The following is a 23207-nucleotide window of genomic DNA, read 5'->3' on the forward strand; positions in this document are numbered from 1 at the left end:
GCACAAATGGCGCATGCTGCCACAAAAGCCTTACAGTCCTTTCTGAGTGAAGGCCACCACACATGTCGAGACAACAACTCCAGGGTTTTATTTTCACCTGGATGACCTGCCAATTTGCTATCATGAAATAGCTGTAACTGCAGATGAAGCTGTAGAGGAACGTAATCTACCCCAGGCGGTTTATCAATAGGAGTATCTACTTGATACGACTGTAATAATACATGAAGATCAGGAAACTCATTAGTCTGAAGTGCAGCAATTACACGACTAGAAGGCAAGATATTTTCAGGTGGAGAGGGTGAGAGGCAGTTGTTTTCAAAGTTCCTGGATAAGGTATCAGCCTTAACATTCTTAGAGCCTAGTTTGTATGTAGTTGTGAAATTAAAACGTGAAAAGAACATAGCCCATCATGCCTGTCTGGGATTCAATCTTTTAGCTCTCTCTATATATTCCAGGTTCTTATGGTCGGTATACACAGTAATAGGATGTAATGCTCCCTCCAAACAGTGTCTCCACTCTTCAAATGCCATTTTTACAGCTAATAGTTCCCGGTTACCTATATCATAGTTTCTCTCGGCTGCAGATAATTTTTTTAGAGAGAAACGCACAAGGATGTAGGCACTCAGGCTGACCAGAAAATTGAGATACGACAGCTCCTACTCCTACCTCGGACGCATCGACTTCAACAATAAACGGTAACGTGACATCAGGGTGTTTTTTAATTCAGAAAAGGCCTCACTAGCTTTAATAGGCCAATTTACAGGATCAGCATCTTTTTGTCAGATCGGTAATGGGTGCTACTAATGTGCAAAAATCTTTTATAAACTTGCGATAATAGTTAGCAAACCCCAAAAATCGCTGAATAGCTTTTAACCCCTTGGGTTGAGGCAATTCCAGCACCACAGAAAGTTTCTTAGGGTCCATGGAAAGACCTGAGTCAGAAATTATATAGCCGAGAAACAGAACCTGTCTCACCTCGAATAAACATTTCTCTAATTTTGCAAAAAGAGAATTCTCTCTCAATATTTGTAATACGTATCTCACGTGTTCACGATGTTCTGGTAATGAGCTGGAATAAATAAGGATGTCATCCAAGTAAATGACCACGAATTTGCCTAAAACATCCGGAAAAACATCATTAACAAAGTCTTGGAAGACGGCCGGGGCATTACACAGACCGAAAGGCATAACAAGATATTCGTAGTGCCCATCTTGAGTATTGAAGGCCGTCGTCCATTCATCTCCCTGACGAATACGAATTAGCTTGTAGGCCCCCCGCAAATCTAGTTTTTTTTTAGTTTTCCACAAAAAAGAATCCTGCCCCTGCAGGAGATGTAGAGGGTCTGATAAAACCCTTTTCCAAATTTTTTTTAATATACTCTTTCATGGCCAGTTTCTCTGGACCAGTTAAATTGTATAAATGACCCCTGGGAGGCTTCGTACCATGCAACAATTCTATTGGGCAATCATACGGCCTGTGTGGGGGTAATTTATCTGCAGACTGGGTGGAAAATACATTAGAAAAGGCAGTGTAAGGTGATGGAACCTCATTACCCTTTAACTCTAGACTAGATAGCGAGAGCCCCTTGACACAATTCTCTTGACAGTGGAGAGACCACAAGGATAGCTGTCCAGAATCCCAATCAATCCCAGGGTTGTGGAGCTGTAGCCATGGCAACCCCAGCACCAAGGGAATGGAGGGCCTTCTTATAACAAAAAACTGAATTTGTTCAAAATGCACAGCACCTCTCTGTAATGAGACTTCCGGAGTAATAGCAACAGGCTTTTTGGCCTGTAAGGGAGAATCATCAATGGCAGTGACAAATATGTTGTTCTGCAAGGGTCTAACCGGAATACCAAGTTCAGCAGCGCAAACTGAATCTATAAAGTTACCTGCAGCACCAGAATCTACAAAAGCTTGACAATGTGTAGACCTATTGTTCCATGTTATGGTAGCAGGTACCTGTAATTTTTTTACTTTTGAGGGGAGCAGACAGACCACCCAAGTGAAGTCCCCTTTCTACACTTAGGTGCTGGCGTTTTCCGTAAGCCTCTTTACAGAACAGGTCTGAACAAAATCCCCTTTTTCCCCACAACACATACAAATACCCTCTTTCTTCCTTCTGAGTTTCTCTGCAGGAGGAAGTTTAGAATAACCAATTTGCATAGACTCCTCAGCTGCCACAAAGGAGGTACTAGACAGTATTCCACGTCTTTCCCTGTTGTCTGTATCTCAAACGCCTGTCAACTCTTATTGCTAGGGATATAGCATCCTCTAAAGTTTTTGGTTCAGGGTGACTCACTAACATGTCGTTTACGGAGTAGGACAAACCAAATAAAAATTGATCCATAAGGGCTGTACCACCCCAGTTAACAGAGACAGACCACTTCCTGAACTCTGCCGCATACTCTTCCACAGTATGTCGGCCCTGCCTGAGATCTCTCAATTTGCGTGTAGCCGTGGCTGTAATGTCAAGGTCTGCGTATATTACAGCCATAGGTTTGAAAAAATTATCAACTGACAATAATGCTTCATGCCTAGGTTCTAGGCCGTAAGCCCATGTCTGAGAGTCACCTTGTAATAAGGTTTTAACAAGGGAACTTTTCTAAGATTCAGTCCCAGTAGACCTAGCCCGTACTTCAAAATAAGACATACAACGATTTTGAAAATTATTAAAATCTGAACGTAGCCCTGAAAACTTCTCTGATAATGGCATTTTAGGTTCAGTAATGGTTATGTTTGGCGCAACAGGAGCCAACTGCGAGTTATTCGCATTGACAGAAGCACTTAATTGAGCAACAGAGTTAGTTAACTGGGTCAACTGATTTTGCTGAGTTGCTAATGAGACAATCTGCCTCTGCAATTCGTCCATTTTAATATTTGTGGGCCTTGATAATGTCACGCTGGGTGTGACTAGATACGTATAGTATAACACAACAATGGTACAAGTAATAGTCTGGTTCAGTCAGAACTTGTGCACAAGTTTGTCGAGGTACAGAATCGTTAAACAAATCGTAGTCAATTTGAGCAGGGTCATACACGTATGTCAGACGTCAGTCGAATTACAAGGATCAGGCAATAACTGAGTCAGAGACAGGCCGAGTCGGTAACGGGAATCAGATGACTGAGGTACAGAATCGTCAGGCAAGAGCGGAGTCAAAAGGCAGGCAAAAGTTGAATATACATTTAAATATAAACAGATAAATATACAAAAGATATGATATCCTAGTAAATTACAATTTACAGCTATCAATGTTCAACTAACAACGACTGACTAACTGGAGTACATATACAGTGGGTTGCAAAAGAATTCAGCCCCCTTGAAGTTTTCCACATTTTGTCACATTTCTGCCACAAACATGAATCAATTTTATTGGAATTCCACGTGAAAGACCAATACAAAGTGGTGTACAGGTGAGAAGTGGAACGAAAATCATCCATGATTCCAAACATTTTTTTTTACAAATAAATAACTGCAAAGTGGGGTGTGCATAATTATTCGGCCCCCTGAGTCAATACTTTGTAGAACCACCTTTTGCTGCAATTACAGCTGCCAGTCTTTTAGGGTATGTCTCTACCAGCTTTGCACATCTAGAGACTGAAATCCTTGCCCATTCTTCTTTGCAAAACAGCTCCAGTTCAGTTAGATTAGATGGACAGCGTTTGTGAACAGCAGTTTTCAAATCTTGCCACAGATTCTCGATTGGATTTAGATCTGGAATTTGACTGGGCCATTCTAACTCATGAATATGTTTTGTTTTAAACCATTCCGTTGTTGCCCTGGCTTTATGTTTAGGGTCGTTGTCCTGCTGGAAGGTGAACCTCCGCCCCAGTCTCAAGTCTTTTGCAGACTCCCGGAGGTTTTCTTCCAAGATTGCCCTGTATTTGGCTCCATCCATCTTCCCATCAACTCTGACCAGCTTCACTGTCCCTGCCGAAGAGAAGCACCCCCAGATCATGATGCTGCCACCACCATATTTGACGGGGTGGACGGTGTCTTCAGAGTGATGTGCAGTGCTAGTTTTTCGCCACACATAGCGTTTTGCATTTTGGCCAAAAAGTTCCATTTTGGTCTCATCTGACCAGAGCACCTTTTTCCACATGTTTGCTGTGTCCCCCACATGGCTTGTGGCAAACTGCAAACAGAACTTCTTATGCTTTTCTGTTGACAATGGCTTTCTTCTTGCCACTCTTCCATAAAGGCCAACTTTGTGCAGTGCACGACTAATAGTTGTCTTATGGACAGATTCCCTCACCTGAGCTGTAGATCTCTGCAGCTCATCCAGAGTCACCACGGGCCTCTTGACGGCATTTCTGATCAGCGCTCTCCTTGTTTGGCCTGTGAGTTTAGGTGGACGGCCTTGTCTTGATAGGTTTACAGTTGTGCCATACTCCTTCCATTTTTGAATGATCGCTTGAACAGTGCTCCATGAGATGTTCAAGGCTTTGGAAATCTTTTTGTAGCCTAAGCCTGCTTTAAATTTCTCAATAACTTTATCCCTGACCTGTCTGGTGTGTTCTTTGGACTTCATGGTGTTGTTGCTCACAATATTCGCTTAGACAACCTCTGAGGCCCTCACAGAGCAGCTGTATTTGGCATTAGATTACACACAGGTGCACTCTATTTAGCCATTAGCACTCATCAGGCAATGTCTATGGGCAACTGACTGCACTCAGACCAAAGGGGGCTGAATAATTACACACATTCCACTTTGCAGTTATTTATTTATTTTTTTAAATTTAGAATCATGTATTATTTTCGTTCCACTTCTCACGTGTACACCACTTTGTATTGGTCTTTAACGTGGAATTCCAATAAAATTGATTCATATTTGTGGCAGTAATGTGACAAAATGTGGAAAACTTCAAGGGGGCCAAATACTTTTGCAAGCCACTGTATATGGTGAGTACCACCATATATGATGTAGCTCAAGAAGCTAGCTAGGGCCAAGAACCAGCGAACTGATTAGTATCAAGGCCAGTGAGCAACTGAAAACACTGGCCTTATATACAGATTGCAATTCCCCCTGACCACTCCCACAGTGACACCACCTCAGTGACGTCACTGCTGATGTCACTAAACCCTCCTTCTAAGCCTATAAGGCTCATTGTGAACCACGCGCATGCGTTTGGTCGCACTGCGTGTGCGCCCATCAGAACTCATTGCCGGAGGGAAACCGGGGATGCCACCAGAGGAAGATAGCACAGAAGTCCCGCCGCTCGCCCGAGACGCCGCGGGACCTGCCGCTAGAAAGTAAGGATGTTACAACAATTAAGCATACACATTAATTGATTCAGGGCCTTTATCTCATTAATCATGTGTAACACCTTTCAATACCTAGTAAGGCTCGGTCCACACTAGATCCGGTTGCAGAACACAATCAGCCGTCCAGGCTCCGGTTTTCTAAACCGGAACATAAATGGCTGGAAAACTGATCCGTGCTGCCCTTTTGGAAGCACGTTTCCAGTCCGTTTACGTTTTTGCAAACAGATCCGTGCTGTGCACCAAGCCATAGCTGTGGGTGGGGAGGGGGCCACCATGCTGGAGGGGGGGGAGCAGCCAGGAAGGAGAGGAGAAGGCACAGCAGTGGGGTCGGACCCCCCCTCTCTCACCTGAGTCCCCCTCCTTCCGTGCTGACCCTCCAGCTAGTTTCCTAAAATCAAGCATATAGCGAGCAGCGAACTCACTTACTTCCTTGTTCTACTGATCGCCGCGTGACTTCCTGCAATGCCGCCCAATGAAGTACAGAGGGGGGCATTGCAGGAAGTGAGGTGGCGAGCGGTAGAACGCAAGGAAGTGAGTGACTTCCCAACTCGCTATAGGCTTTATTTTCAGGAAACTAGTTGGAGGGGGAGCACGGAAGGGGGGACCCAGGTGAGGGGTCCAACCTCCCTCCCCGCTGCTGTGCCTGCTGCTCCCCTTCCTGGCTGCTTCCCCCTCCAGCCTACTTGGGAACATCTTGTCATTGAGGGGAGGAGTAGGCAGTAGGCAATCTGGATCTCCCTTCATTTCTGTGTCTGTGTAGAGGGAGATCCGTTTTTGCATTGCCTGCCACTACCCCTCCGTGTATCCTGGCTCCGTGAAGTCCCATCCGGGGGTCCGTGAAGTCCCAACAAAGCCGGACCATCAGTTCAGTTTTTCAACCCGGATCCGCCGGATCGCCCACGGATCCGTTTTTATATAGAGTGAAGACGGCTGTTTTTTTTTTTGTTGTTTTGTATTTTTGGTATCCGTTGCTCAGGTTTTAGTCTGGCCCGAGCCACGGATATGTTCTTACAACAAATGTGAACCGAGCGTAAGTATGAAACCACTATAAGAGAGTGAAAGCAGTACTGGCCCATTTCTGTAACTAGAGAAAGACTTGACTGCCATGAACAAGATTACACTTGGCAAGACTGTACCCTTCAAAGACAGCCATTGCCAAGATCAATATTATCCATGTTGTGAAAACATTAACTCAAGCTCATGACAACAGTTGCCTGCATAGAATGTACAGAGGTGATCTGGGTGTCTCTTCGGCCAATCGATCACCTAAGCAGCTGGCGCATAATTTTGCTGCTACACTTTGTAACCCCCCCTCCCACCCCCACCCCCACCATCATTTTTGTGTATTCACATTTTGTAACACTAAGCATGCTTGTTTTCATTATTTTACATTTTAAACACAGCGGTTTATAGTCTTTTCTCTGAACAAATATACAGGTGCTGCTTGCACAATACAATTTGTTCCTCAATTCCTAACAAAAAGAATACACAGTTTTTTATTAAACATTGTATTACTGACAGTATTGTCATCACTCTCATTCCTCCGATCATCCAACAACCGCTCTGATGTCCTCTGGTCACTGTCTGACTCTTCTGTGTCTGAATCCTGAGCACTCTCTGAAAAACAGAAGAGAGGGAACAGGGTTATACAGTATGTACACTTGCCAGCCTATGTCCACAGCACCAAAAGCTATAAAGTCTCTAACAGGCCTCATCACTTGCTCAAATGAGAAATTGTTATTTCTTCCAAACTGATGTAGCTATGAGCAAAAGCCTGGCCAAGCTTACACACAAAGTTCATCCTGAGTAGTTACTACAGAGACTCTTTGATTTGCTTGGAGTATCTACTTCAAGTTGGTGCTTGACTACTGAAAAGTTGTGTGGGAGACAAAAGGAAAGCAGGTAACTTTCATTGAACCGGGTATACATTTTTTACACCTTTTATTAATTTTTTTTTTTCCCATTTCCTCTCTTCCTCAAACCAGCTGTCTAATACCCGGTACACACCATGCAAATTCCCTTCAGATAGCTGGGTCGAATTCATAATTTCCAACAGGCCTGATCTGATTTCCGATTGTTTTTCTGATCGATTTTGCATAGAAGTGATCAGTAAGTTGATTTGAAAAACTATCGGAAATCATTGATTCAATCCGTCTGACAGGAAATTGCATGTTGTGTACCAGGGATAATGAACACTATTTGAATGAGCCAGTTCACTAAAGAAATAGACTGGTGATTGCTAGCTCCAAACATAATAGATTGCAGTTTCTTCCAGGCTTACCAAGCCATTCTACTAACTTCAGTATGGTTCTTTAGTTATCTTCTGACTCATTTAGATCCTACTAAGAAGGGAGGGTTCACACTTATGCCTGGTACACACCATGCAATTTCCATCAGATAGATGGGTCGAATCAATAATTTCCAACAGGTCTGATCAGATTTCAGATCATTTTTCTGATTGATTTTGTATTGAAGTGATCTGAAAATCAATCATAAAAACGATTGGAAATAAGATAAGACCTGGAAGAAATAACTGATTTGACCCATGCATCTGATAGGAAATTGCATGGTGTGTACCAGGCATAACAGTGCCTTGCAAAAGTTACCCAGCCAACCAAACCGACCCCCCCCCCCCCCTCCCTTTAGTATTTTTCATGTTTTTATGCCTGCAAAATCTGGAATTCAAATGGATTCTGTAAGAGTTTGTACCATTTCATTGACAGAACATGCCTACAACATTGAAGATGTATTATTTGGTCTATTATGAAGCAAACAACAAATAGGTCAAAATAACTGAAAACTTCTGTGCACATAACTATTCACCACCCTAAAGTCAGTACTTTGTGGAGCAACCTTTTGCGGCATTTACAGCTGTAAGTCACTTTGGGTAAGTCTCTGAGTTGGCCACATCTTGCCATTGAGATTTTTGTCCATTCTTCAAAGCAAAACTGCTCGAGCTCCTTCATGTTGCATAGTTTTTGCATGTCAACAGCAATCTTCGGGGTCTGACCACAAGCTCTCTATTGAATTGAGGTCTGGAATTTGACTAGGCCATTTAAACACATGGCAATGTTTCCCCTTAATCCACTTTGAGTGTTGCTTTAGCAGTATGTTTCAGGTAAATGTCCTGCTGGAAGGTGGACCTCTGTCCCAGTCTCAAATCACTGGCAGACTGAGAAAGGTTTTGCTCAAGAATATCTCTGTATTTAGCAACACCCATATTTCCCTCAACTCAGACCAGTTGTCCAGAGCCAGCCACCACCATGTTTAACTGTGGTGATGATATTCTTGGGGAGAATGTATGTGTTGGGTTTGTGTCAGAGATAGCATTTTCCTTGGTGGCCAAAAAAGTTCAATTTTAGACTCATCTGACCCGAGCACCTTCCTCCATACATTTGGGGAGTCATTCACATGCCTTTTGGAAACTCAAAATGTGCCTTCTTATCTTTAACCACTTAAGGACCACAGTCTTTTCGCCCCTTAAGGACCAGAGCCTTTTTCTCCATTCAGACCACTGCAGCTTTCACGGTTTATTGCTCGGTCATACAACCTACTATCTAAATGAATTTTACCTCCTTTTCTTGTCACTAATACAGCTCTCTTTTGGTGCTATTTGATTGCTGCTGTGAGTTTTAGTTTTTATTATATTCATCAAAAAAGACATGAATTTTGTCAAAAAAATGATTTTTTTTAACTTTCTGTGCTGACATTTTTCAAATAAAGTAAAATTTCTGTATACATTTTTGTCCAAATTTATTGTGCTACATGTCTTTGGTAAAAAAAAAAACAACATTCAGTGTATATTTATTGGTTTGGGTAAAAGTTATAGCGTTTACAAACTATGGTGCCAAAAGTGAATTTTCCCATTTTGAAGCATCTCTGACTTTTCTGAGCACCTGTCAGATTTCATGAGGTGCTAAAATTCCAGAATAGTACAAATACCCCCCAAATGACCCCATTTTGGAAAGAAGACCTCCCAAAATATTCACTGAGAGGCATGGTGAGTTCATATTTTTTGTCACAAGTTAGCGGAAAATGACGCTTTGAGACAAAAAAAAAGTTTCCATTTCTGCTAACTTGTGACAAAAAAAAATGAAATCTGCATTGGACTCACCATGCCCCTCTCTGAATACCTTGGGGTGTCTACTTTCCAAAATGGGGTTATTTGTGGGTTGTGTTTACTGTCCTGGCATTTTGTGGGGTGCTAAATTGTAAGCACCCCTGTAAAGCCTAAAGGTGCTCATTGGACTTAGGGCCCCTTAGCGCAGTTAGGCTGCAAAAAAGTGCCACACAAGTGGTATTGCCGTACTCAGGAGAAGTAGTATAATGTGTTTTGGGGTGTATTTTTACACATACCCATGCTGGGTGGGAGAAATATCTCTGTAAATGACAATGTTTTGATTTTTTTTACACACAATTGTCCATTTACAGAGAGATTTCTCCCACCCAGCACGGGTATGTGTAAAAATACACCCCAAAACACATTATACTACTTCTCCTGAGTACAGCGATACCACATGTGTGGCACTTTTTTGCACCCTATCTGCGCTAAGGGGCCCAAAGTCCAATGAGTACCTTTAGGATTTCACAGGTCATTTTGAGACATTTGGGTTCAAGACTACTCCTCACGGTTTAGGGCCCCTAAAATGCCAGGACAGTAAAGGAACCCCACAAATGACCCCATTTTAGAAAGAAGACACCCCAAGGTATTCCGTTAGGAGTATGGTGAGTTCATAGAAGATTTTATTTGTTGTCACAAGTCACAATTGTCCATTTACAGAGAGATTTCTCCCACCCAGCATGGGTATGTGTAAAAAATACACCCCAAAACACATTATACTACTTCTCCTGAGTACGGCGATACCACATGTGTGCCCCTTTCTGCAGCCTAGGCGCGCTAAGGGGCCCAACGTCCTATTCACAGGTCATTTTGAGGCATTTGGTTTCTAGACTACTCCTCACGGTTTAGGGCCCCTAAAATGTCAGGGCAGTATAGGAACCCCACAAGTGACCCCATTTTAGAAAGAAGACACCCCAAGGTATTCCGTTAGGTGTATGGTGAGTTCATAGAAGATTTTATTTTTTGTCACAAGTTAGTGGAAAATGACACTTTGTGAAAAAAACAATAAAAATCCATTCCCGCTAACTTTTGACAAAAAATAAAATCTTCTATGAACTCGTCATACACATAACGGAATACCTTGGGGTGTCTTTTTTCTAAAATTGTGTCACTTGTGGGGTTCCTATACTGCCCTGGCATTTTAGGGGCCCAAAACCGTGAGTAGTCTGGAAACTAAATGTCTCAAAATGACTATTCAGGGGTATAAGCATCTGCAAATTTTGATGACAGGTGGACTATGAGGGGGCGAATTTTGTGGAACCGGTCATAAGCAGGGTGGCCTCTTAGATGACAGGTTGTATTGGGCCTGATCTGATGGATAGGAGTGCTAGGGGGGGTGACAGGAGGTGATTGATGGGTGTCTCAGGGGGTGGTTAGAGGGGAAAATAGATGCAATCAATGCACTGGGGAGGTGATCGGAAGGGGGTCTGAGGGGAATCTGAGAGTTTGGCCGAGTGATCAGGAGCCCACACCGGGCAAATTAGGGCCTGATCTGATGGGTAGGTGTGCTAGGGGGTGACAGGTGGTGACAAGAGGTGATTGATGGGTGTCTCAAGGTGTGATTAGAGGGGGGAATAGATGCAAGCAATGCACTGGCGAGGTGATCAGGGCTGGGGTCTGAGGGCATTCTGAGGGTGTGGGCGGGTGATTGGGTGCCCAAGGGGCAGATTAGGGTCTGATCTGATGGGTAGCAGTGACAGGTGGTGACAGGGGGTGATTGATTGGTGATCAGTGGGTGATTAGATGGCAGAATAGATGTAAACAATGCACTTTGGAGGTGATCTGAGAATAGGTCTGCGGGCGATCTGATGGTGTGGGAGGGTGATCAGATGCTCGTAAGAGGCAGGTTAGGTTCTGATCTGATGGGAGGAAGTGACAGGTGGTGACGGGGTGAATGACAGGTGATTGACAGGGAATTACAGGGGAGAATAGATGTATACAGTACACAGGGGGGGGGGTCTGAGGTCATTCTGAGGGTGTGGCGGGTGATTGGGTGCCCTAGGGGCAGATAGGGGTCTGATCTGATGGGTAGCAGTGACAGGTGTAAGAAATTCTTCTGGGAATGAAAGTTGATCTGCGGGATCGTCTGTGACGATGGAGTCAACACTGGTGAAAGTTACTCGTGGGTAGGGATAAGTTTCAGTACTTGTTCATTAAGGTGTAGCGAGTCGTCGTTGGTGACGCTTAATATAGCTCGGGTACTCAGTATTTCGGGAGTGACAGTTGAGAAGTCGATGTCACCATATAGTTCTTGAACGGGATCAGAAGTCAGAGGAAAACAATCTGTAGGCAATGTTACAGCTGTTCCGGTTTTGCCGTCTCCAACATCGAGGAGCCATTTTGCAAAATATTTTTCATGAGAGAGCGCTCTCATATTTGTCATCAGTGTAAGTAAATGCATGTGATGCCACAAAGGTTGTTTGTTAATGCAACTGGCAACAGTAAGTGCTCGGGAGCCACGCATAATGACAGGGAGTATTTGTCTGAAATCTCCCCCGAATAGTATCGTTTTCCCTCCAAATGGTTGCGTCTCACCCGTGACGTCACGTAATAACCTGTCAACACCCTGGAATGCGTATGCATGTGTCCTTGGTGCCTCGTACCTATTATCAATTTCGATTGCAGCAGATGTTGAGCGTGTGGTGAGGTAGGTTTGATGTTGCATGTGGAAGCATTAGTCAGCTTCAAAGGTATTTTAAAAACAGAATGTGCAGTACGTCCACCCGGTAACAATGTTGCAGCAATTCCGGTAGATGCTACGGCTGTAGGAACGTCTCCCCTCCCTCTGATGGTATGAATCAGAGTTTTGAAGACAAAGGTTTTCCCTGTTCCTGCTTGACCGTCTAAGAAAAACCATGTTTGTCGTGGATAAGCATCGCTGTATGCAGCGTGTAAAACAGTCAACAGCGATTTTTTTTTTGTTCTGTGTTGAGTTTAGCATAGTGTTCCATAGCGTTCGAGTGTTCAACCTGAGTGTCGATGGCAACAGATGAATGACACAGGGGAAGAATGTCAGTGGCTGGTGGGTGTTGACCCTGCATAGTTTGGCATGCGAAAGCAAATGCATATTTGCATGAGCATTGCCTCATGAATAGCCAATTAGGCCAGATTTGCAAAGCCAGACTTGCTAGAGTTAGGCCTCCTTTCCATGGACTGTTTGTAGGCAGTGAAATGCCTCTCAAACTCTCACAACTGCTCACTGTTGTCTGGTAACTGCTTGTTGCTGCCTGGTAACTGCTCACTGCAGCCTGGCAACTGCTTGCTGAGCACACTATCAACAGTCCGTGGAAAGGAGGCCTTAAACTTGATTTTTGAGCACGCATAAATTTTCTCATGGAAAGTACTTCTTCTGGCTTGAAGGTTGAGGCACACCCTGGGGGCAGGGAGCTACTTCTTCTTGCTTGAAGGTTGAGGCACTTACTCTAATATATATATATATATATAGATAGATAGATAGATAGATAGATAGATAGATAGATAGATAATGTTCATTCTTTATTAGGTGTTTCCGATTGGGGGGGGGGGGGACTAACACAATCTTAGGAGGGGCCATCCTGGAGGACGTAGGGAGGAAGTTATACTCACAAGGGTAGGTTGCACTCCTGCATCCACCAACAGAGCCTACGGGAAATTAACCATTCCCGTTCGGTATCCCAGATCCACTTGGCAGGTACTGGTCAGTCGATCTCCTTAGGTATTTAGACACCTACCCCAAAGGGTTGGACTATAACTAAAAAGACGCGTAGAAGGCACCCAGAATATAACTTAACTTTAAATCATATAGTATAGAAGTAATTATGTGTATGTCTTACCTTCATCAATGAACAAACCACATTGGTAGAAATTAATTTTAATGAAGCACAGCAAAGACAACAAGCGGTTTGATCATTGATGGAGGTAAGACAGAAGTACTTCTATACTATATGATTTAAAGTTAAGTTGAATTCTGGGCGCCTCCTACACGTCTTTTTAGTTACCATCGCATAGTGTTACTCATGTCTACCAGAACTCATGGCAAACCATTTGATCAGTTGAATCAGGTGACAGATAAGAAAAACTCGTATTTCCTGATCACAATGAAGAGAAAGCAAAGATTGATTGCAACAAATCAGAGTCCTGAAAATATTAAACTGATCAGATGCTTCCATATGAGTTCTGCTTCACACCAGCAAATTTGTTCACATCACTTTTAAAAATAACCCTGGGATAAGAGGCAGTCCCGTTTCTACGGGCGTGGGAGGCGTGCCGCCGCCCTTAGCGCAGAGGGAAGGAGGGGCGCTGTGATGGAGGGGGAGCCGCGGCCACATTGGGTGAGACTCAGCCGCTGGATGGGAGCTCAACTTCCCCCCTCTTCCTCTCCCCGGGGCTCCCCTCCGTGCTCCCCCCTCCTATGCAGAGATAGCGCAGCAGGGAAGCCTATATTAATAACTCCCTGCTCGTTCCAATCGCCGCCTCTCATCTCTGCCGCTGATCTCCGCATAGCCGCTGATATACACTATAGTGCAATTTTTACACCCTCGCCCTGGGTGCAATTTAGCCTAGAAACTGCTCTGATAAGAGGGATATGGAGGCTGCCATATTTATTTCCTTTTAAGCAATACCAGTTGCCTGGCAGTCCTGCTGATCCTCTGCCTCTAATACTTTTAGCCATAGACCCTGCAGCAGATCAGGTGTTTGACATTATTGTCAGATCTGACAAAATTAGCTGCATGCTTGTTTCTAGTGTGATTCAGACACTTCTGCAGCCAAATAGATCAGCAGGGCTGCCAGGCAACTGGTATTGTTTAACAGGAAATAAATATGTCAGCTTCCATATCACTCTCACCTCGGGTTCACTTTAAGTGTTATATTACTATGACATGAAGCAGAAAGGACAGTTAAGAGATTTTTTTGTTTCAATGAGTTTTCTCTGAGTAAAATCATTCAGACTGTCCAACAAACAATCATGTAGTTAGCTATGCTGTACAGTATACAAAAGGCTTGATTCACAAAGCGGTGCTAACAGTTAGCACGCTGGTGAAAAGCCCCTTATCACGCCTAAACTCAGTTTAAGCATGATAAGTTTAGGCATAAGTTTAGGCGTGATAAGTTTAGGTGTGATAAGTTTAGGTGTGATAAGTTTAGGTGTGATAAGTTTGGGCGTGATAACTATAGCACCAACTGCGTTAGCACCACAGTGCACAGCTGATCAAAAGTTTTGCACTAGCAAAGTCTGGTGCACTTTGCATAGAGTTTAATGGCGCTGCTTTGCACGCGGGACTTTGCACGCGATCTAAACTTATCACTAAACTGGCTTTTCACCAGCGTGGTGCAATGGTTATCACGCCTAAAGTCTTTTAGGCGTGCTAACTGGATTAGCACCGCTTTGTGAATCGAGCCCAAAGTCAGTGATTCAGTACACAGAATTCAAAGATCCAAGCAAAAGCATAACCGAGGCGCAAGAACACCTTAATGTACACTTACCTCTTTGAACAACAGAGCTATTAGAATTTGTTGATTCTGTTTCAGTGTCTGAAATAAGACGTGCTCTGCAAAAAGAAATTCAGAATATAATATCAGTTTAATTGTAATAACAAAAGAATTATCGTTCTGTATGCCATCAATGCCTTCATTCATTGCAGTGTGTCCAGATGCTAAAATCCCTTATTAAATGGAAATTCCAAATATGTGGAGGAAAAGTACAGGGTGTTGCATAAAAGATCGGCCCGGCTGCCAGTCACAAGTGCGAGCATACATGCAGATTCCGCACGTTCCCTGTGCGCCTCTTATTCTATCCCAGCTGTGTGTGTCCTCTCCGGCTCTATTGAAGCCTGTGTCGCTTGTATTTGTGGCCATATGATTAACGCTCTCATACCTCAGCAGGTGCAGGCGACACAGGCAGGCTTCAATAAAGCAGAGGAGGACACACACAGCAGGGACAGAGTAAGAGGCGACAGGGAGTGGCTGGCATCTTTCTGTATACTTGTGCTCGTGACAGGCAGCTGAGCCAATCTTTTGTTTGCCACCCTGAACATGTTTTTAGTTCTGCTTTCTACATTGCAACAAGAGAAGGCTCTCCAGACTTCAGATGCGTTCGTAAACAGCTGGATAACTTACTTGCAAAAATCCAGAAAAAGACATAGACACCCACAGGATCAAACTGAGTCAAACCTCAGTTTGATCCAGTGGATGTCAATGTATTTTTTGGGATTTTTGCAATAAAGTTATCCGGCTTTATACAAACTCATCTGAAGTCTGGAGAGCCTTCTCTTGTTGCTTATGATGGTTTGGCATATCCAGATCCAGCACCTGTGAGTACACCTGAGGGGACTACAGAGTGTATGGATTTCCTTTACTTGTCTCCTATATTGCAAATACTGTCAGAGAGATATGGAGGCTGCCATATTTATTTCCTTTTCAACAATGCAAATTGCCTGGCTGTCCTGCTGATACTCTGTACTAATACATTCAGCCAGAGAACCTGGGCAAGCATGCAGATTAGGTGTTGATAAAGCAAAGTAGGGAGGTTATCTGGGTGACAGACGTGAAAAGCATCAGAAATATTGCACTGTTCTTTTTTTTTATGAGTTTGCCTTATGATTTGTCTTTTTTCAAGATGTCATAATAACCTTGAAATACGGTACTGTATTTATATAACTGTGAAAATAGCCCACCTTTCAGAAAAATGTTGTTTTTTTCCCAGACAGTGTGGGAATCATGGCTTTAGCAGGACAATTCCTATCAAATTTAGATAAAATCATGAGAGAGAAGACAGGAAGCTAAAATGAACCAGTCTATCATTAGAAAAGAAAGTCTGTTTGGGTGTGTATAAGTGCATATGCATGCATCAAAGGAAAAATGAGGCTTTTTACAGTGTAAAGATAGCATGTTAGCAGGGCCAGATTTACATCACAGGAGCCTACAGGCACGCACCCTAATCTCCACCCTCCGTGGCATCCAGTCTCTATGCTGTATGCGTTAAAGTATACACGATGTGGCGCAGGGGGGCAGATGGGACACTGCTCCATGACATGCCTCTGTGTCCCCATTCACCGCTCTCTGCCCTTCGCACCATGCTGTCATCCCTGACATTGCCAACATGCAGCTTGGTTCACTTCATGGTCCACATGGATGGAGTGGTGAATAGTTGGAACAGCCACCACATCCCAACAAGGCAGCAATGTCAGCAAGGAGGTGGTGGAGTAATGTCTTTGGCTGGAGTCATGGGAAGATAACTGGTCGGCCCCTTTAGGGCCCCTGAAGGTGTGAAAATGACCTCTGAAAAGTATGTGGAGTTTCTGACTGACCACTTTCTTCCATTGCACACACACAAAAAAAATCATGCTTTCCGTGATAAAATCATCTTCATGCATCACAACGTACCATCTCATGCTGCAAGGAATACCTCTGCACCATAGGCTGCTATTGGCATAACGAGAGAAATTCAGTGTGGCCCCCATCCTCCCCTGACCTCAGTCCTATTGAGAACCTTTGGAGCAACCTCGAAAAAAGATCTATGAAGGTAGGAGGCAGTTTACATCCAAATAGCAGCTCTGGGAGGCCATTCTTACATTCTGCAAAGAAATTCAAGCAGAGATGCTCTAAAAACTCTCAATTTCAATGGATGCAAGAATTCTGAAGCTGCTATCAAATAAGGGGTCCTATGTTCACATGTAACTTGACCTCTTTATATGTTTTTAATTGAAATACAGTGCGATGCGAAAGTTTGGGAAACCTTGTTAATCGTCATGATTTTCCTGTATAAATCGCTGGTTGTTATGATAAAATATGTCAGTTAAATATATCATATAGGGGACACACACACAGTGATATTTGAGAAGTAAAATTAAGTTTATTGGATTTACAGAAAGTGTGCAATAACAAAATTAGTCAGGTGCATAATTTTGGGCATCACAAAAAAAAATAAAATCAATATTTAGTAGATCCTTTTTTTGCAGAAATTACAGCCTCTCAACGCTTCCTGTAGGTTCCAATGAGAGTCTGGATTCTGGTTGAAGGTATTTTGGACCACACCTCTTTACAAAACATTTCTAGTTCATTCAGGTTTGATGGCTTCCGAGCATGGACAGCTCTCTTTAACTCACACCACAGATTTTCAATTATATTCAGGTCTGAGGACTGAGATGGCCATTCTAAAACGTTGTACTTGTTCCTCTGCATGAATGCCTAAGTGGATTTTGAGCAGTGTTTGAGGTCGTTGAGTTGTTGAAAGACCCACCCCCGGCGCAGCTTCAGCTTTGTCACTGATTCCTGGACATTGGTCTCCAGAAATTGCTGATGTTGAGTGGAATCCATGCGTCCCTCAACTTTGACAAGATTCCCAGTCCCTGCACTGGCCACACAGCCGCACAGCATGATGGAACCAGCACCATATTTTACTGTAGGTAGCAGGTGTTTTTCTTGGAATGCTGTGTTATTTTTGCTCCATGCATAACGCCCCTTGTTATGCCCAAATAACTCAGCAACTTATACTCAAATGAAAATGGCTTGTCCAAATGTGCTTTAGTATACCTCAAGTGGCTCTGTTTCTGCTGTGGGGGGAGAAAAGGCTTCATCTGCATCACTCTCGCACACAGCATCTCCTTGTGTAAAGTGTGCCAAATGGTTGAACGATGCACAGTGACCCCATCTGCTGCAAGATGATGTTGTAGGTCCTTGGTGCTGGTCTGTGGGTTGACTCACCATTCATCACTTCTGTCTATCCGAGATTTTTCTTGTTCTGCCACTTCGAGCCTTAACTTGAACTGTGCCTGTGGTCTTCCATTTCCTCAATATGTTCCTATCTGTGGAAACAGACAGCTGAAATCTCTGAGACAGCTTTCTGTATCCTTCCCCTAACCATGATGGTGAACAATCTTTGCCTTCAGGTAATTTGAGAGTTGTTTTGAGACCCCCATGTTGTTACTCTTCAGAGAAAATTAAAAGAGCAGGGAAACTTACAACTGGCCGCCTTAAATACTCTTTCTCATAATTGGATTCACCTGTGTATGTATGTCAGGGGTCACTGAGCTTACCAAGCCAAATTGAGTTCTAATAATTATATCTAAAGGTTTTGGAATCAATAAAATGAATTTATGAACCTGCCTGATTTTATTTAAACAATTATAGCGACCCGGAAGTAGTACAGGGCCCAGAGATGCTTAGATGATCACCGGCGAACGGTTCGGAACCGTTCACAACATCTCTATTCTCAACGTGTTGTACTTCTGATGGTTTCAGGGGGTACTCGGGCTTGATATACTTAACCAAGACTAACAAATTTAAAGTTTTGGAAAATTAGAAATCTTATTTAAACACAAAATTAGTATTTTAGCTAATTAAAAGCTATAGTAAATGCTTGTAAATTGTTTAGGACCAATTATTATGTACTACGATTTAATATATATTTGTCAAAGGGTACTTTTCATAATGTTTACTATGCTAGGATGTACTTGGTGAGTACAGGGTTTTACAAGGGGTACATACCAATAAAATGTTGAGAAACATTGTCCTATATCATATATTTAACTAACATTTTTTATCGTATCAACTAGCGATTTATACAGGAAAATCATGATGATTAACAAGGTTGCCCAAACTTTCGCATGCCACTGTAGCTTTTGATTTCAGTAAATATAACCTCCTAATGCTGCAAATTCAACAAATTACCATATTCAGTTCTTTACAACCTATAAAGTGTTTTAAAACTTACCATGCGTAATAATTTGGAGCAGTGTATAGTACGTTTTTTATTTAAAAAAACATTCTGTTATCATTAGGTTTGTTCAATAAAATTTGAATTGTACTCTTAATAGTTAATAACGTAATTATGCTGACTGTTATTTACATCAATTATTTAGGTAAATGAGAAAAATATAATTTGCATAATAATTTGGAAAAGGGTGTATTTTTTGAAAGCAGATTATATCCCAGTTCTATGTAATTACTGTACACTCTTTGAATATAACTACAGGAATACATCTATATACATATAAAATCGGACATGTGTGTATGTATGTATGTGCTGTGATCAACTGAAAACGCCTTGACCGATTTCAATGAAACTTGGTATAGAGATCCCTTGCTACCTGGGATGATATGTTCTGGGGGTCTCGCGGCCCCCCTGCACATGTGGGCGGAGTCACAAACAGCCAATCAGATTTCACCCATTGGCATCAATGCGAAAATTTACAAGGCTGCCATTCCGACAGTAATCAAGCCATAGTCCCCAAACTTGACACAGTTGGTCACTTGATGACTGAGGCTAAAATTTCAGGTAAAGTTGTCGAAACATAAAACAGCCTATCAAATTTCAGCCATTAATTTTAAATGGGAAAACGTAAGCTGCATACATTTTTAAAAGGGAACCTAAACTGAGAAGAATATGGATGTTTCCTTTTAAACAATACCAGTTACCTGGCAGTCCTGCTGCTGCCTTTGGCTGCAGTAGTGGCTAAATAACACACCTGAAACAAGCATGCAGCTCCAGTCTGACTTCAGTCGGAGCACCTGATCTGCATGCTTGTTCAGGGGCTGTGGCTAAAAGTATTAGAGACACAGGATTAGCAGGAAAGCCAGGAAACTGGTATTATTATTTTAAAGGGAAAAATCCATATCCTTCTCAGTTTAGGTTCCCTTTAAACTGTTAATGGCATGGTTCTAAAACTTGGCACAGTTGGTTACAGGTTGACTGGGATTAATAATTCAAGAAAGTGAGTGGAGCCTACAACAGCCAATCAAAATTCACCTACAGATTTGCAAGGACAATATTTAGATTGCTGCCATTTATACACTGTAAATGCCAGAGGCGTCAAAGTCTGTCATTGGGCGACTTCAAATTCAGTAAAGGGGGTGGAGATCCAAGATGATGCCTGAAAGGGCAGCCATGGTCTCACTGGCTCCTAGTTCTTTTTGTTTTTTTGCTGTTTTTAGCTGTATTTTTTAGGTCATTTTGTAGCTTATTTTAATTATTTTAGTTTGCTTAACCCAAGGTAGTTTTCTTTAACCACTTAAGCCCGAAGGGTTGAAATTTTTTTACATCCGAGCAACTTTCACCCCCCATTCATTTGCCAATAACTTTATCACTACTCATCACAATGAATTGATCTATAGCTTGTTTTTTTCGCCACCAATTAGGCTTTCTGTGGGTGGTATATTTTGCTAAGAGCCACTTTACTGTAAATGCATTTTAACAGGAAGAATAAGAAAAAAATGGAAAAAATTCATTATTTCTCAGTTTTCTGCAATTATAGTTTTAAAATAATACATGCCTCCATAATTAAAACTCACGTATTGTATTTGCCCATATGCCCCGGGTATTTCACCGTTAAAATTATGTCCCTATCACAATGTATGGCGACAATATTTTATTTGGAAATAAAGGTGCATTTTTTCCGTTTTGCGTCCATCACTGTTTAGAAGCCCATAATTTATTAAATCATATTGATATACTCCTTTGACATGAATATTTAAAAAGTTCAGACCCTTAGGTAACTATTTATGTTTTTTTTTTTTTTTTTTTATTGTAATTTTTTTTTTTTTTTAATGTAAACTTGTATGTGGGTATTTTTTGGTGTGGGAGGTAAACAGGGTTTTTTTTTAATATATTTATATGTTTATTTGTAATTTTTTTTCTTTTTAGGTGCAATTTGCTATTTGGCCACAAGATGGCCAGAATCAAAAAGTCCTGGGAGCGATCGATCTCGCTCCCAGGCAGAAGAAAGGAGCCCAGAGCTCAGAAAAGCCGCAGCGTCTGAAGAGACGCTGTCGGCTTTTCTCCGGGGGGGGGGGGGTCCGATCAGCGAACGGGATTTATAATCCCTTTCACTGATCGGTGGGCTAACGGGCAGCAGCGAGGACGTGCACGGGGGGGCCAGCGGGAGCGCGCGCGACCCGCGGGAGTGCGCGCAGCCCAACTGGACGAGAAATCTCGTCCAGTTGGGCTTAAGTGGTTAAATCCAGCATCCCAGCATCCCTTAAGTGGCTCCTCTCCTATCCTACTGCCAATTATCCCTGTGGTGACCCTGTTTACAGCTGCATCATTCTCCAGTATCTCTTTCCTGTGCCTGTCACTCTTCATCCAGCAGCTGCCGCTCTCCAGTGCCCCTGACCATCAAGCACCCAAGCTGGCTGGGTGGTTGAGTGCATATCCGAACACCACTGCCGCACTGCACCCACTCCAGCCCACACTGTCTCCTTCATCTGGCCCCGAAGGACCTTCAGCACTGCCTCTGACTTCCTTGTGTACGGCACCCATGTGGCCTTCTCCCGGACTGTTCCCACACTCGGCACTGAAAGCCTGGTCTACAAACCCCAGGTCCCTGGCTTGGCCCATGTGGTCGCCTTCCTTGACAGCTCTTGGCCTGCCCAGGGTCCCTTTAAAGTAACCAATGACCTGGCAACTGCTAAATCTAAAAGGCCTCTACTCTATCCTCCTCCTCCTCTCTTCCACTTTTGACACAGTGGACCACCCTCTACTTCTCCAAATCCTCTCATCCATGGGCATTCAGGGTCTTGCTCTTTCCTGGCTTTCCTCTTACCTCTCATATAGGCCCTTCAGAGTCGCCCACTCCAGCACCACCTCCTCTTCATATTCTCCTCACTGTTGGGGTTCACCAAGGCTCAGTCCTCAGCCCTCCCCTTTTCTCTATTTACAGATATGGTTACCAGTGATGAGCTTCAAATGAATTTAGAGTAGCAACACACAAACCAAAAGATTGCAGCGCTGTACTAGAAATATTAAACAAACAATGTGTGTTGGGCTGCAGAGAGAAATGGGTCAGTGTTCCTTGGCCCATAAAGTTAACAACATAAACAATAAACTCTTGCGCCTGAGCTGCTAATAGCTAAAACTTTTTAAATAAATCACAATAGTGCAGCAAGATAGCTCACAATAAAATAAAATAAAATAATCTATTTCACAAAGTGACCAGAACATCCCAAACATACATTGATAACTCAGACCAGCAAATGACCAAGAACACCCGATTCAGACTGAAGACCGGCTGTCCCTACTGCCCCTGTTGGAAACTTGATCATACACCGATGTCTGCGGACTTCCGCACTTTCATTGAACTACTTTCTCAATAAAAAAATGGATCCAAAAAGAGAGTAAAAAATATAAAATATATAAGATTGTAAGGCCTCAAAGTTCCTCACAGACCCAATGGTCTCTGATTTAACACAGAAGTCTCTGCTGTTTTACAATGCCTGCTTCAACAGCAGGGTAAACTCCAAATAGCGTAATAGCAATGTGCTGAGATGTGTTCAGTCCTTTTTTTTATGCAAAGATGAATATTCCGGCTGTATTCGTCATATATTAATTAGTACAGCATTCAACCTTCATACTCACGCTTACAGGCTGCGTGGGTTGAGATCCTTCGAAGCGAAGTTGGTATAACAGAGAGGAGGAGGATGATTGGATCTATTCAGTCCGTGGATCCGTTCAAACCTGTGTGGCTGCGGCCGCTACTGCCTACACAGGAAAGTCCGTCCTTGTTCGAGGAGACCCGTTCCGGATACCGGTCCACAGTCCCAGAAGTGCTGCTACGTGACGTCACTCCACAGTCTCAACCAATCAAGCCAACACGTTTCAAAAGGTAACGCCTTCCTTCTTCAGGGCTTAATGATTGGTCCCTACTGCTCGTTCTTATCCATCCTCCACTACTCAACTCCTCCCCCTGCAAATACGTACATTCTCCTCATTCATTGAATGCAAATAGCTCAATATCTTGATTTAAGCCTGCAGGTGCCATAGAATTTAAAGTAAAAATCCAATATGATTCACGACGTGACATGGCTTTTAAATAGTCTCCTCCTCTCCACCCCGTTGGCACACTTTG

At 43.0% G+C, this 23207-nt stretch overlaps 1 protein-coding gene across 4 annotated transcripts in view; it reads right to left on the reverse strand.

Moving 5' to 3' along the window:
* The window catches only part of LOC137524204 (uncharacterized), a 624050-nt gene that overhangs the window by 428967 nt on the left and 171876 nt on the right, over positions 1-23207 (reverse strand). For all 4 annotated transcript variants that reach the window (XM_068243802.1, XM_068243801.1, XM_068243800.1 and 1 more), the window contains 2 exons: positions 14851-14915; positions 6787-6884 (listed from right to left, as the gene is read on the reverse strand). In XM_068243802.1, the coding sequence (XP_068099903.1) occupies positions 6787-6884; positions 14851-14915 (163 nt within the window). The remainder of the gene's footprint in view (positions 1-6786; positions 6885-14850; positions 14916-23207) is intronic.

This window comes from Hyperolius riggenbachi, chromosome 7 (assembly GCF_040937935.1).
Source record: "Hyperolius riggenbachi isolate aHypRig1 chromosome 7, aHypRig1.pri, whole genome shotgun sequence".
Taxonomy (NCBI): Eukaryota; Metazoa; Chordata; class Amphibia; order Anura; family Hyperoliidae; genus Hyperolius; species Hyperolius riggenbachi.